Below are 12616 nucleotides of genomic sequence, written 5' to 3' on the forward strand. Positions count from 1 at the left end.
TCTAACATGATTATTAACCATTCATTTCGACTCTGGAGTTTAAAAGTATCGAGATTGTTCTCTGTTGTTTTTTTTTCTCTGTCAGATGTTTAAATAGTGGGTAGCTGTGAGGCTGGTGCTCTGAGGCGAGGGCCTAAAAAGGAGTGTCGTGACTCAATGATTCATAAGGCTGAATAATTCAATGGCTGGATGCATGTAGAGCACTCCGCCCCTGCTGAACCCGGTCCTCCACAGACCCAATGCAGACTTACATGTAAACCTCTGCAAGACCAACAGCAAGACTGGTTCACATCATGCGGTATAGATTTTGCTTATGATATATTATAGTATGTGTGAAAATTATATTTTGCCGTTGTCATACTACACATTTTTACAATTCCAAAATGAAAAGTACGGTAGGTGAGGATTTAAGTGTCCAGCCATAGGAAATTGGGTCAGAGACAGTGTAACGGTTGGTGCAATCACACTACACCAAAACTGACACAAGCTTTAGGGGATAATAGGACTGCATAATAAATGATAATGGTGTGTTTAAGTATGTTATCAAGAAAGGGAGATTCTGTAATGATGGCTTCAGCTTATTGAGACCCCTTGAGGCAGACTGACAGGACAGACACACACAGAGAGAGGTATGCAGACTCACAGCTACAACAACCCCAATGCCCCCAATGCTGTCTCCCTCTCTGTGTGTCCTAATATCCACTTCACTGCGTGAGCTTCTCTTAAAAGAGAACTCTACTGATTTATAGCATTTCACTCCTATAGCGTTGTTGAGGCAATTTGCCAGGTTTTAATCAGATGTTCATGTTAAAGTTCCCCTTTAAGTTTGTTTCATCTCCCACTTCTTCCCTCTCCCTTACAAATAAATTCGTATTCTTTATGTTAAAACTAAAATATAGCCTCCGTGCCCTCACAGCTGCAGAGGTATTTGTACCTCCCCTAAGTGCTACAATAACAACCACTCTGTCCCACTTCATTTATTTTTCATGATTTTATGATGCATAAAAATCTTTAGATTATCCTATGACATTCTGGCGTCTAGGTGCTTATCATTGTGCAGTAATGGCAGACGGGTTCTACACACGTATATGCTACCAAACTGACCACTGCCAAGTATTTTTCTGCTTATTTTCAGTTTAATTGCATGATTCAACAGAAGGCATAATGATGCCTCCAGGACAAGCTGACCGATGATAATGCAGTGAATCGTAGAAGCTTAAAATGAGTGCACCAACTGGGAATCAGAATATGAACCCAAACCCATCATGGCTGGATGAATGTAATGCTGGGGGCAGCAACATGGCATCCAACAATGAAATGTGCATCACATCAGTTGGGTGTGTGTGTGTGTGTGTGTGTTGCAGGAGGAGGAGGGGGCTGAGTTAGGTTTATTGTGGATGCTCACTGACCGAGACCAACTGCCGTCTCACAGAAGGAGCACTAATAATCCTTGTATATATGCAATGGATGTGTTACATGTATAGGTTCATGCTCACATGTATCAGGTGTGCGTGAGTATGGTGGCTAGACCGAAGTGCAATACACAAAAATACACTCACATAAGAAGTTTTCAGCCTGCTGAAATATGCACAATGCATTTTTAAACATCCAGAATTATTAACCTAGGCATAAGTAGGGTAACACAGCTGGTCCTGCACAAGCAAAATCTTCTTCCTCCATCTGTTTCTCAACCTCCTCCTGGCTCCCTGACAGTTTTTAGATCTTATCTATCTGATACAGAATTTAAACTTCAGTTTTAAGCTTCACAGATTTCCTGCAAGGGTAAAGGAGATGCCTCACTTTCCTTGGATACGGCCACTTCACTAATGTAGGGTTCGCCAGGAAACAAAGCAAAAGCGGGAGCAGAAGAGAGAAGGTGGTAAACTGCCTTTAGTGGTAAATAGGCCAATGTTTTTTTTTTCTGGGGGAATCTCTAGTGACGATGAAGTCACCACTTTCTCTGCTCTCAGGACTCTCTTTTCTCTCTTATTTTTCATACTTCATTTCTTTTTTAAACCTTAAAATATGTTAAATAGGTTCCTCTCTCTGCTTTCACTGCGGGGGCCCATAAGGGACCATTGTATTTGTTTTCTGTAGTTATTCATTTCATTCTGGATTTATTGGTTTCTATTTTTTTTCCAATAATTTCTGTGCAGATTTCTCTTCCAGTTTTCTTTTCAAATATACAGATTTCCTTATTTACCATCATTAGTTTTTGTATTTCTTTCTTGTCTGATTATTTTATGTTATCAATCTGAACAAAATCCACTCGAACATCCCCTGCACCATAAAATGTTTTCCAGTAACAAATAGAAGTGCAACAAAATGTGAATGAGAAACGCCACTTTCTCTCTGAATGTTTTACCAGATGTTGGCAGCTGGAGTGGGCAATGGACCCGAATACAATCATTAGTGTTCACTGCCCTCCAGTGGTCACAGTGAAGAACTGCAACATCTGCATTCACTCTCTTTCTATTGCCTCTCCTACCTGTATGTTCATACCCCAAAGCTATGCTTGCACATCATTTTATGTGTCATACTGTGAACTTGCACATCCCCTGAACAATATTAGCACATTCTTGAAAACGTTACAGCTCTTTATTCATTTATTTAAATAATGGTCATATTATCTTTTTTTTATATTTGTATATATTGTGTCTATTTTATCTGTATTTATATTGTTCTAAGTTTATTGTTATGCACCAATATACCAAGGAAAACTACTGCTACTTGTATGGGAAAATATACTTGGCAATACAACCAATTCAGATTTGTTTTAAGTTAACAAGTGTATACAAGGGGATTCATAAAAAAGTAATGTAAGTAATTGAAATATATTAATATAGAGGATTTTGTATACGTTGTAGATATGTTTTTATACATTCCCTACTCAACTTAACATGCACATTACTTCAAACACTTTTTTAAAAAAAGTGTCAAAAGTTTTTATTTCTTTGGCACAGAGCTCCCTCTACGTAATTGATGCGTCTTATGCGCCGGTAAACTACGCCCCCCACAATGCATTGCTCTTCCAACATGGCGCGTAGCAGCTTGACTCCTGTCAACAAGATCCAAGCACGGCTTTAAGGGTCAACGGACTGTGCAGCGAGCTCGGTAACAGTAGCAGAGACGGGAGGATGAGACAGTGGCTGTCGGTGTTAAACGGAGTGCAGAGAGCCGCTGTTAGCAGCCGCCGCCGGAGCTCCTGTGCCCGCAGCGGCCTCTCCCCCTGCGGCCATCCCGCTCTGATCGTCGGGTCAAGCCGGGAGCTGGTGCAGAGACTGGGCTCACAGGTGGAGGTGAGGACGGGCTTCATCACTGAGGAGGAGGAAGGAGCTCTTCTGAGAGAGCTGGAGCCAGGCCTGAAGAAGAAACGCTACGAGTTCGACCACTGGGACGATGTAAGTCCGTGTCATGAGTACATGGTCGATAGTTAGAACACACCAGTTAACGACGCATGTTAACATCTAAAAAGGTTGCATTTAAAACACAACATAACAATAAAAACCTGTTTCAGATTTTACGATGAACTAAGCCCAATCACTAATGGCTTAGATGTTGGAACTTGGAGTTGTTAAAAAGCCAATTTTGCGCTCTTAATTCTGCGTAGTCATACTCTCTGCCCAGATCCTACATGTGATGATGTTTTCCCTCTTTCCTGGTATAAGTTTTGGTTAGTTTTAATGGAAATCTCTTCCTTCTGAGTGTCCTGTCCAAGATGGGTAGCAATAACAATTTGTTACAAACAACATATCTTACAAAAACAGAGATTAAGCAAGGATGCAACATTGCATGCAATAAATAAACACATCTACATATGTGACGGTCTCAAGGTGACAGACAGTACAACCACAGGCTGTGGAGTTATTTCTGAACATCATTTCACAAAGCCATTTCTGAGCCAGTAGTTACATACAAACAAAGCTGCAGCTTGTCAGAATGCTGGCCCTTAAATAAATAGTACATTGGAAGCAGAAGTAGAAGTAGTAGTTTAGAAACTGTTCTCTCCAATTCATAACCCAACCCACGGATTTGTATACTGCACCCACAGGCACTCTGGGCTGGTAGCCAGCAGCAATAGGCCTATATGGCTTTCGGCCAGCAGATGTCACTGTACAATAAGAAACAAGCTGAAGTCATCTATCGATCATCATTCACTACCCACATACATTTTATATCAGTATTTCCCATCATAACAATTCATTTGAAATATGAATACAATACCACTTCATCATGTGTAAACAATGTACAAAGGATACCACACATGGTTTAATATAATGCCATTTAGTTTTTGTTGTGGTTTTATCATACCATACGTGGTATCATTTGTATATTGTTTACACATGATGTATTATTGTGTTACTGTAAATGTTGCCAAGGGCATCAATTCTGCTCTGACTGGAACTCACACGCAGATCACAGGTCAGTCCCAGGGCATCTCATTGGCTGTTATCATTGTCCATGACACAGTCCCTGCAATAACTCATCAAGTTTGCCGATGTGACAATACAAAATAAAGAATAAGCTTATGAATCTGAGAGCGCAGTTAAAAGTTATAAAGTTATAAACCGAGACTACAGATTTCCATATGCCTCTTCTTTTCTCAGCTGACCCCAGGGGGCTCTGTAGAAGTGACGGCGATGCCGACGTTATTTGTTCTGTGTTCACTCTGTCCACATGTAGGCTATTCACGGGTACCGAGAGACTGAGCGTGTGACGTGGGGAGCGGCGTGTGAGGAAGTCCTGAGTCGTGTCCGCTCCGTAGCGTTTCCTGAGGGTGGTCCACTCCTCGGGCCTGTGCACGTTCTAGATCTGGACAAGACTGGCTACATCAAGCCTCACATTGACAGTGTCAAGGTGGGTTCTCAGATTAGAAACTGTCACTCAGATGAAAATATGCTTGACAAGTGGCGTCAAACCTTTGGAAATGCCTTTTGTTTTGTGGGCTGTGCTGTTATCCCAGCTGTGCTCTTACTGTCATTCCAGTTCTGTGGCAGCACCATTGCTGGGTTGAACCTCCTGTCAGACAGTATCATGCGCTTGGTGAAGGAGGACGCCGCCAACGAATGGCTGGAACTGCTGCTGCCCCGCCGCTCCCTCTACATACTGAGGTTCGGTGTATACTGCAATTGGCTCAAACAAGATATTTGAATATGAAGTATTTTAATTCTTTATGTACTACACATGGCTGTTTTGCCCAGGAAAGCTGCAGCTCTACTCCAGGATGAGCAGCAGTCAAAGGCAAAGACAGACATTTCCTCAAGGGAGTGTGCTGCAGTCTGTGTCATAACTCTGCTGGATACCTAACAACAAAAGGGTGCTGTCACATGTGTCATCCTGTTCTCTTCACACCCGTACAGGGACCAGGCCAGATTCAACTTCACTCACGAGATCCTGAAAGACGAGGAGTCTGTGTTCAACGGACAGAGGGTTCCTCGGCTGCGTCGTATCTCCGTCATCTGTCGGAACCTTCCGGGCTAACAACCACTTCAGCTGTTTTTAGTTAATATATTGTTATAATACAAATCCACAGGGTAGCGTCCAGGACATTTATTGTAGTTGAGACACTCAACTATACGTATATGTATACTGTGCTATTGAGAAATATCGATTGGGTTGTACTAAAATGATCTGTTTGTCTGTGTCCATATTTTCAAGGATCACAATCAACTGAATGAGCCCATTATTATGAGTCTGATTTAAATAAACCTTCCACTGCAGATGCACCGTCTTGACTGTGGTCAGTTACCACTCACTGCTGGAAAGGATGTCCGCTTTAAAGGTTTAAAATACTTGTTCATACATATGTTGGTTCAACATTAAAAGCAGGCGGCAAGGGAAGGGATTCTGAGTCATGTTTATATGTATTACCATCACTTTGATGTGTGCCTCTACTTATGTATAATTTCTGTATAATACAGAGACTGAATAGTTTTAATACAAAATTAAAGTGAACTTGGATGCAATAAAGGATTTTCTGGGTTTAATGTGAAGTTGCTTTGTGGGAATCTTTGTGTTTTTGATAAATATAATAAATTTAACTAAGATATAAGATACAATTTCATTCACCTGAGTAACGTTCTCATGTGCCACTATTCAAATGTAATTTTCACTTTTCCTTTATTTACTAATCCACATATATTAATGTTTACTTTTATAAAAATTAAGTTTAAAATACATAATTACCAGTAGCAGCTCATCTCCCTGAATCGAGGGGCAGACACATGTTGTAGGAGGAGTCACAAACTACCTCATGCGCCAAAACACCACGAGGAACAAGCCGAAACAATACCTAGTTTACAAAAGTACCTGTTCAACAGGATGGCCTACAGGTATGCAAACCCCGGTAAGACAAACAAACTCCCCAGTGAAGTTCACACTCACTTCATCCCTCGATACAGGTAAGGAGCATGAAGGCATATGAAAGAGAGTCCTTGTTTATGGCGGGATGATAGAGAACATGAATGTAATATATTTATGTCGATTAGATTGATGTTTTTATAGTCATGTAATGAGGAATATATTTATTTGAATCCTGAAACCTCTTTTCTGTTTAATGTCCTCTCTGTCACAGAGACAGCCAGCACAAATATAAAAGATGGGGTCAGAGATCAAAGCTGGGGGGCCAATGCGTGTCCTGGTGACTGGTGGGTCTGGGCTGGTGGGCAAAGCCATTGAGCATGTGGTGCAAAAGGAAGCTGGGAAACTGGAGGGAGAGGAATGGATCTTCCTCTCTTCTAAGGACGCTGTTCTCGTGTAAGTCGCTTCAATCCTTCTCTTCTGCCTAGGCGTGCATGCAAACAAATTTGTCTATAATTGATGAGTTCCAACACTGACGACAAGAGTTAGGGAGTTGATTTTCATAAATAATGTATAAAAATCTACTAATAATAATGCAAATGTTGGGATAAAAAGCACTTGCTATAGAGTAACATGCTGTCATATATTTCGCTGCATTGCCATCACCATCCCATCTTTCTCATCTTCTTATCATACTGTGATTAGGTGTTTCCTATCTGTTTATGTCTTCATGGTTTGCTTTATGCTATTAACTTTTAAATCTATGTTTTTAGATATATAGTGTATGTGATAGCTTTCAATCAATTAATGTATTGTAATGTACACTGAGGAACTCTTTACTTCCTATTTAGATTTACCTAGTGAGCACAAGAATTCAAACAGTTTTTTTTGTCAACTGTGAACAATGTGGTGTTAAAACATGAACAGAGATGTCGGGCAGACCAGGGCTGTGTTCGAGAAGCACCGTCCCACTCACGTCATCCACCTCGCCGCAAAAGTCGGAGGACTCTTTCTGCACATGAAGGAGAACCTGCATTTTTTGGTGAGATAATGCTGCCACACAGTACATTCATGATCTGGCCACAGCTGTTGAACAAACTCTATTTTAAACCTACTGTAAAAGTGGCGTCTATGGAGGATATCTACTGTGACGGCCAGTCAGTGACAGTCTGACACTTTCACAGAGGGACAACATCAAAATCAATGACAATGTGCTACAAACAGCCCACGAGATGGGTGTCACCAAGGTCGTGTCTTGCCTGTCCAGTTGTATCTTCCCTGACAAAACCACATACCCCATCGATGAGACCATGGTAAGCTTTCTTTGTTTGTTTTGAAGCTTAATTTCAATGACAACGTTATCTGGCATTGACTGGCTCAGATTTTCAAGATGGGCAATCCCTATGATCAATTCTCTCAATTACACACCAACCCCAGGCAGTAAATATTAGGGTACAATGTTGCTACAGAGCCATTAGAGCAGCGCTTTAACTGTACTGTAATTCCCTTACTCCCATAGATACACAACGGACCTCCTCATGACTCCAATTTTGGATACTCGCATGCAAAAAGGATGATTGATGTTCAGAACAGGTAAGCAGCTGTGTAGTGCAAACATGGGTGTGTCTGACATGCACCCTCAACAAAGGGCTGTGGAGGCAGCACCCGGTCAGGTAAGTAGTTCCTTTTCGGCTCTTTTGTAGATTTTATTTAACCCGTGGCTGCGCCTTTATGCCCAAATACAATCCACCGCTCTAAGACTGTGAAAAACATCCATGATTCATTGTCATGCGTTGAGCCAGGTGGACCATTAGTCCCTTTTAGACCAGTTTAATTTGTGAATCGCATAAAGACAAATGGCCTCCATACATAAACAAACAAATATGAATATTCATCTGTGTTCCGGTGAATCTGACCGCCTGTATGTGCAACCTGTGTGTTTGACAGGGCATACTTCCAGCAGTATGGTCATCGCTACACGGCGGTCATCCCGACCAACGTGTTTGGCCCCTACGACAACTTCAACATAGAAAATGGTCACGTGCTGTCAGCACTCATTAACAAGACCTACGAAGCCAAAAGTGATTTAACTCAGACACACTAATCCGTCACGATAACACACGCAGTGAATAACATACAACACAGACATTTATCAGGTATTAGAGTCTATGTTCTTGTTTCTCTCTCACAGAGGAAGGAACTCCTGTGATTGTATGCGGCTCTGGAGCTCCCAGGAGACAGTTCATCTATTCTTTGGTATTGTATCTTCATGCTGTAACCTGTTGTGTGAATCTACATATTGTCCTTAGGCCACATGTATCTCCGACTGTATTAAGATTAAATACAATAAGTATAACAAATTATACATTACAAAGCCTACATTTACTTACTCTCATTATGTGTTTATTCTCAGGACTTGGGCCGTCTAATCATCTGGGCCCTGAGAGAATATAAGGAAATTGACCCCATTATCCTCTCTGGTGAGCACAGTGCTGTGTTGACTTCTGGGAATCTTTGTGATTGTGTGATACACTGAAGAAAGCGGGGACGTTGTGGCTTCAAAACTGTATGTACAGTTCATTCATCGACTGTTGGTTTACTTTCAGTGGGTGAAGAGGACGAGGTCTCAATCAAAGAGGCTGCGGAGATGATAGCCAACGCTCTGGACTTCAAAGGCGAAATACATGTACCCTTTCTATCTTTTCCCAATGATCACAACCCACTGATGTGAACTGAAATTATACTAAGCTGCATGTAGCCTGTTATGCTCAAAATCCTCTCCCCTTGACTCCTAACATCAGTTTGACACCACCCTGTCTGACGGCCAGATGAGGAAGACAGCAAGCAATGCCAAGCTAAGACGCTACCTCCCCAGCTTCACCTTCACACCTCTTAAAGAAGGTTAGAGTTCACTGTACTCTGCAGCTTAATGACACAAAGCTTGTTCATAGAACTTGTGTACTGATGGCTTTTTTAAAGCGCGATATAGTAACAAAAAGCTTCTGTGAAAGAAAAGTCTGTGCTTCTCAACATACAAATGAGAACTTTGAATTACATTTTGCATGCAGTCTCAGCCTAGTGCAGGTGATTTGACTTGTTTTTTTCTCCTGTCCTTCCAGCTATAAAGATGACCTGTGACTGGTTTGTGGCCAACTATGACATTGCCCGGACATGAAGCGACCAAACACTGAGCTGATAATGAACACTATTCTGGGGTATTGGTGTCAAGCAGGTTGTTATCACTGTGCAATACTGGTTTATTAAGTACCTCATTAAACTACACTGTGCGTATCCTCTAGTATATTCAAAGCTGTTATTATAGGAGTCATTTTAGCTACACTTTTCTTTAATATCGAATGAAATTGTTGAATGATTTAGAAAGTAAAATAAAGAAGAAAATATTAAATGTTTCTCTATCTATTCTCTTTATTAAATGTTTTTTTATGTATTAAAATAGCACATTTCCATACACTAGTGTTTGTATTATTGACCCTGCATTATTAGAACAAACGGTATATGACAGATGGGGTACAAAGAGAAGAGCCTTACACTGCAGCAGGTTTGAAATTTTATTAGAAAAGTGTCTAACTGAGAAAAACAAGTTAGACTTTTTTTCCCCCCATTTATCAAGTTCTAAAGTTAAACAGTTTACACATGAGAGTTGTTCACTCAGCATTAACAAGGTTTCTGTTATTTGAGAGTTTAGTTTACTATGAAAAACAAATTCAAAATGCTTAACAAAATACTTTTTTTTATAAATGCCACCCGGGAAAGACAGTTTCAACCTCTCATCCTGTCTCACCATGTCACAACATAATCAGTTCTGAAACAGACACAAAACCTCTCTTTCAGGGGTCAGGCTTTTTACTGAAAAACCAAAATCCCAAAAATTTTCACCTGCCAAGTTTCATTTTGAGCTCCTCCGTCTCATCTCCATCCTCCATCTGTTATTCAGTGAGGTAGAAGTGCATTTTGTCGTTCACGTTCTTGCGTTCTGGGTTGAGGCGCTTCAGGATCTGTGCCAGCACGTTGACCGTCTGCTCGCTGCTCAAACCCGTGCGCTTCGTCTGGAACTTCTTCAGCAGGTCTTTGGTGGTCATCGGTTTACGTATCAGGTACCGCCGTACAGCTTCCTCTGTTAGCTGCACATCACTGTGGAGGAGATGAATAGAGGAGACAGATTAAATGTTTGTGTTTTGATGTCAACTGTGATACATTTTACAGTTTCATAGTAATCTTGGGATAAATAGAATACATTTGTTAGAGGCAAAAAGGAAGTCTGGTAAAGTACCTTGAGCTAGGAGTGGATTTGCCTGATGGGGGTTGAGGCGTGCTCTTCCCAGAAGGAGCAGGGCTCTGGCTGCTGGGCTCCATCTTCAGCCTTTTGGCAGCTGGTGAGTCAGTGACAGGGCCCTGAGGCTGCCTCTTCCCTGTGGGAAAAAAAGAGATTTAGTTGAGGCGGAACCAAAAACAAAAAAAACATTTGGAAGGACCTCAAGTTTCAGCTGCAGGACACGTAAATCAACAAACGACTCAAAACGTCTGATTTGTTTCATTACAACTTGGCATGGGTGTGTGTATTTGTGGTGTGATGTATGAGCCCCCACCTTGCTCTAGCTTGCTGGCGGCAGCACGGAGTGTATTGGAGGTAGAGGCGGAGTCTATGGATGGCGTCCCCGGGCGACTGCCTGTCCTGGAGCTGCCTGCAGAGCCGCGCCCACCTCCGCGTTTAGGAGGCGTACGCTTTTTCTGAGAGACGGACAGAAAGAGAGACATTTGATGAGAACAGAAAGAAAAAAACGCTTAAAGAATGAAAACGCTGAACCACGCACACATTCACATTAAAACTGCAGTAAGTAACCTATGCCTCACTCCAAGAGAATCTGCTGCACAGTAACTGAAAGTAGTTGTGATAGAGCCACATTATTGACTCTTAATAATGTGACCACTATTGATCAAGTGGAAGTGAAAGTTATGACTTAAAAGCAAATGGTAAAACTCAAAATCTACATTTATGAGTAAGAATTGCCTATAAAACACAAAATATCAATTTATTCAGCCACACACACACACACACTAATCACCATGAACAGAGCAGAGGCCGTCTCTCCCTCGATGTCACTGTCATCTGAGCTGTCCGACTCTCCGCTGCTGTCTGTGACACACAAATCAACAAAAAATGAAACAGGAAGGCGTATCTTATAACGCTGCTCGTGTTATGGTGGTTTGCATTTTGTTCAAAATCGGCTTTTGTCTCCACGACGTATGCACCTTTTTTCTTCTTCTTTTCCACTTGGACTGGGGTTTTCTTTCCTTCCTCTTCTTCCTCCTCCTCTTTTGTTTCCTCCTCATTCTGCTTCTCCTCCTCGCTCTCCTCCTCACTTTCAGACGCCTCGTCAATCCCTATAAAAAGGACAGATAGGAGGGAAAACCAACACCAAGAAAATACAGATCATTCATTCAGTAAAGCCAATAAATCAAAAACAATCAAATAAATGTCTGCTGACTCAAAAAATGACGCACACGCCAGTCAAATTATTACCAGCCCGGTGGTCACGCTCTACCTTTTATTACATGCATTATATATGCATAAAATCATCAGTGTCTGGTCTTTCTATATGAAGTAATTCAATACAGTGTTCAATATAGTTCATGGTCTGACCTTTAGGGTGGTCCTCGCCTTTGCTGGGTTTTCCCTTTCCTTCTGGCTCTTCGTCTGAGCTGTTTTTGGATAACAAAATGACATAGCAATAAAAAGAAGACACAACCAAACGAAACAAAACATACACGATAGCGTCCAGAAAGAGTCTGTGTGTGCAACAATACAATGGATCTGACCTGGTATCATCTGACATGTAATCCACCTCTAGACCCTCGTGGTCGCCGTCATCGCTGTCCTCCAAGGCCTCTTCGTTGCTCTTCCTCTTCTTCTTCTTCTTTCCTTTTCCCTTCCCTGTGTCTTTCTTTGCCTTTGTCTTGCTCTCTCCATCTGTCCAACAAAGAGGTTGCATGGTGACGTGATGTGGCCGTGAGGTTTATGTCATGAAAATAACAAGGTTTCTGCAGGTATCAAGAGGTTACATTTAAGACTTAATTAAGGCCTATTCTACAGCCATATTGGTATGAAAGAAATGTTTTGTTTTTGTTTACAGCATGATCAATACAAGTGTTTCCCAAAAACATATTTCAAATTTGAGACGTTTTGATTTTAAATTTATTAGGACCCTGCGGACACCCCTGTGCTCTCTTGGTGCGTTCGTTTTGTCCACCGAACTCGAATGTAATGTGAACATGTGAAATCCGCGGTGGGTGCACC

The 12616-nt window shown here is 41.5% G+C and overlaps 3 protein-coding genes across 5 annotated transcripts in view; 2 read left to right on the forward strand and 1 right to left on the reverse strand.

The window, feature by feature from the left end:
• Positions 1-3014: 3014 nt before the first annotated feature.
• On the forward strand, positions 3015-5993 carry alkbh7 (alkB homolog 7). The gene is made up of 4 exons (XM_035655534.1): positions 3015-3401; positions 4684-4857; positions 4987-5111; positions 5361-5993. Exons 1-4 carry the CDS (start codon positions 3138-3140, stop codon positions 5479-5481), a joined length of 684 nt encoding a protein of 227 aa, XP_035511427.1. The 5' UTR covers positions 3015-3137; the 3' UTR covers positions 5482-5993.
• Positions 5994-6580: 587 nt separating this feature from the next.
• Positions 6581-9686, forward strand: LOC118323544 (GDP-L-fucose synthase-like). The gene is made up of 10 exons (XM_035655535.1): positions 6581-6756; positions 7228-7342; positions 7485-7613; positions 7820-7893; positions 8248-8381; positions 8492-8556; positions 8714-8780; positions 8907-8986; positions 9102-9201; positions 9420-9686. The coding sequence occupies exons 1-10, from the start codon at positions 6599-6601 to the stop codon at positions 9473-9475; spliced, it is 978 nt and encodes a 325-aa protein (XP_035511428.1). The 5' UTR covers positions 6581-6598; the 3' UTR covers positions 9476-9686.
• Positions 9687-9855: 169 nt separating this feature from the next.
• The window catches only part of gtf2f1 (general transcription factor IIF, polypeptide 1), a 5228-nt gene continuing 2467 nt past the window's right edge, over positions 9856-12616 (reverse strand). For all 3 annotated transcript variants that reach the window (XM_035655597.1, XM_035655598.1, XM_035655599.1), the window contains exons 8-14: positions 12139-12289; positions 11963-12021; positions 11572-11703; positions 11385-11455; positions 10908-11049; positions 10592-10730; positions 9856-10452 (exon numbers count right to left, since the gene is read on the reverse strand). In XM_035655597.1, the coding sequence (XP_035511490.1) occupies positions 10248-10452; positions 10592-10730; positions 10908-11049; positions 11385-11455; positions 11572-11703; positions 11963-12021; positions 12139-12289 (899 nt within the window). In that variant the 3' untranslated portion in view covers positions 9856-10247. The remainder of the gene's footprint in view (positions 10453-10591; positions 10731-10907; positions 11050-11384; positions 11456-11571; positions 11704-11962; positions 12022-12138; positions 12290-12616) is intronic.

Source organism: Morone saxatilis, unplaced genomic scaffold (genome assembly GCF_004916995.1).
Source record: "Morone saxatilis isolate NCDOM2014 unplaced genomic scaffold, NCSU_SB_2.0 Contig14, whole genome shotgun sequence".
In the NCBI taxonomy this organism is placed as follows: domain Eukaryota; kingdom Metazoa; phylum Chordata; class Actinopteri; family Moronidae; genus Morone; species Morone saxatilis.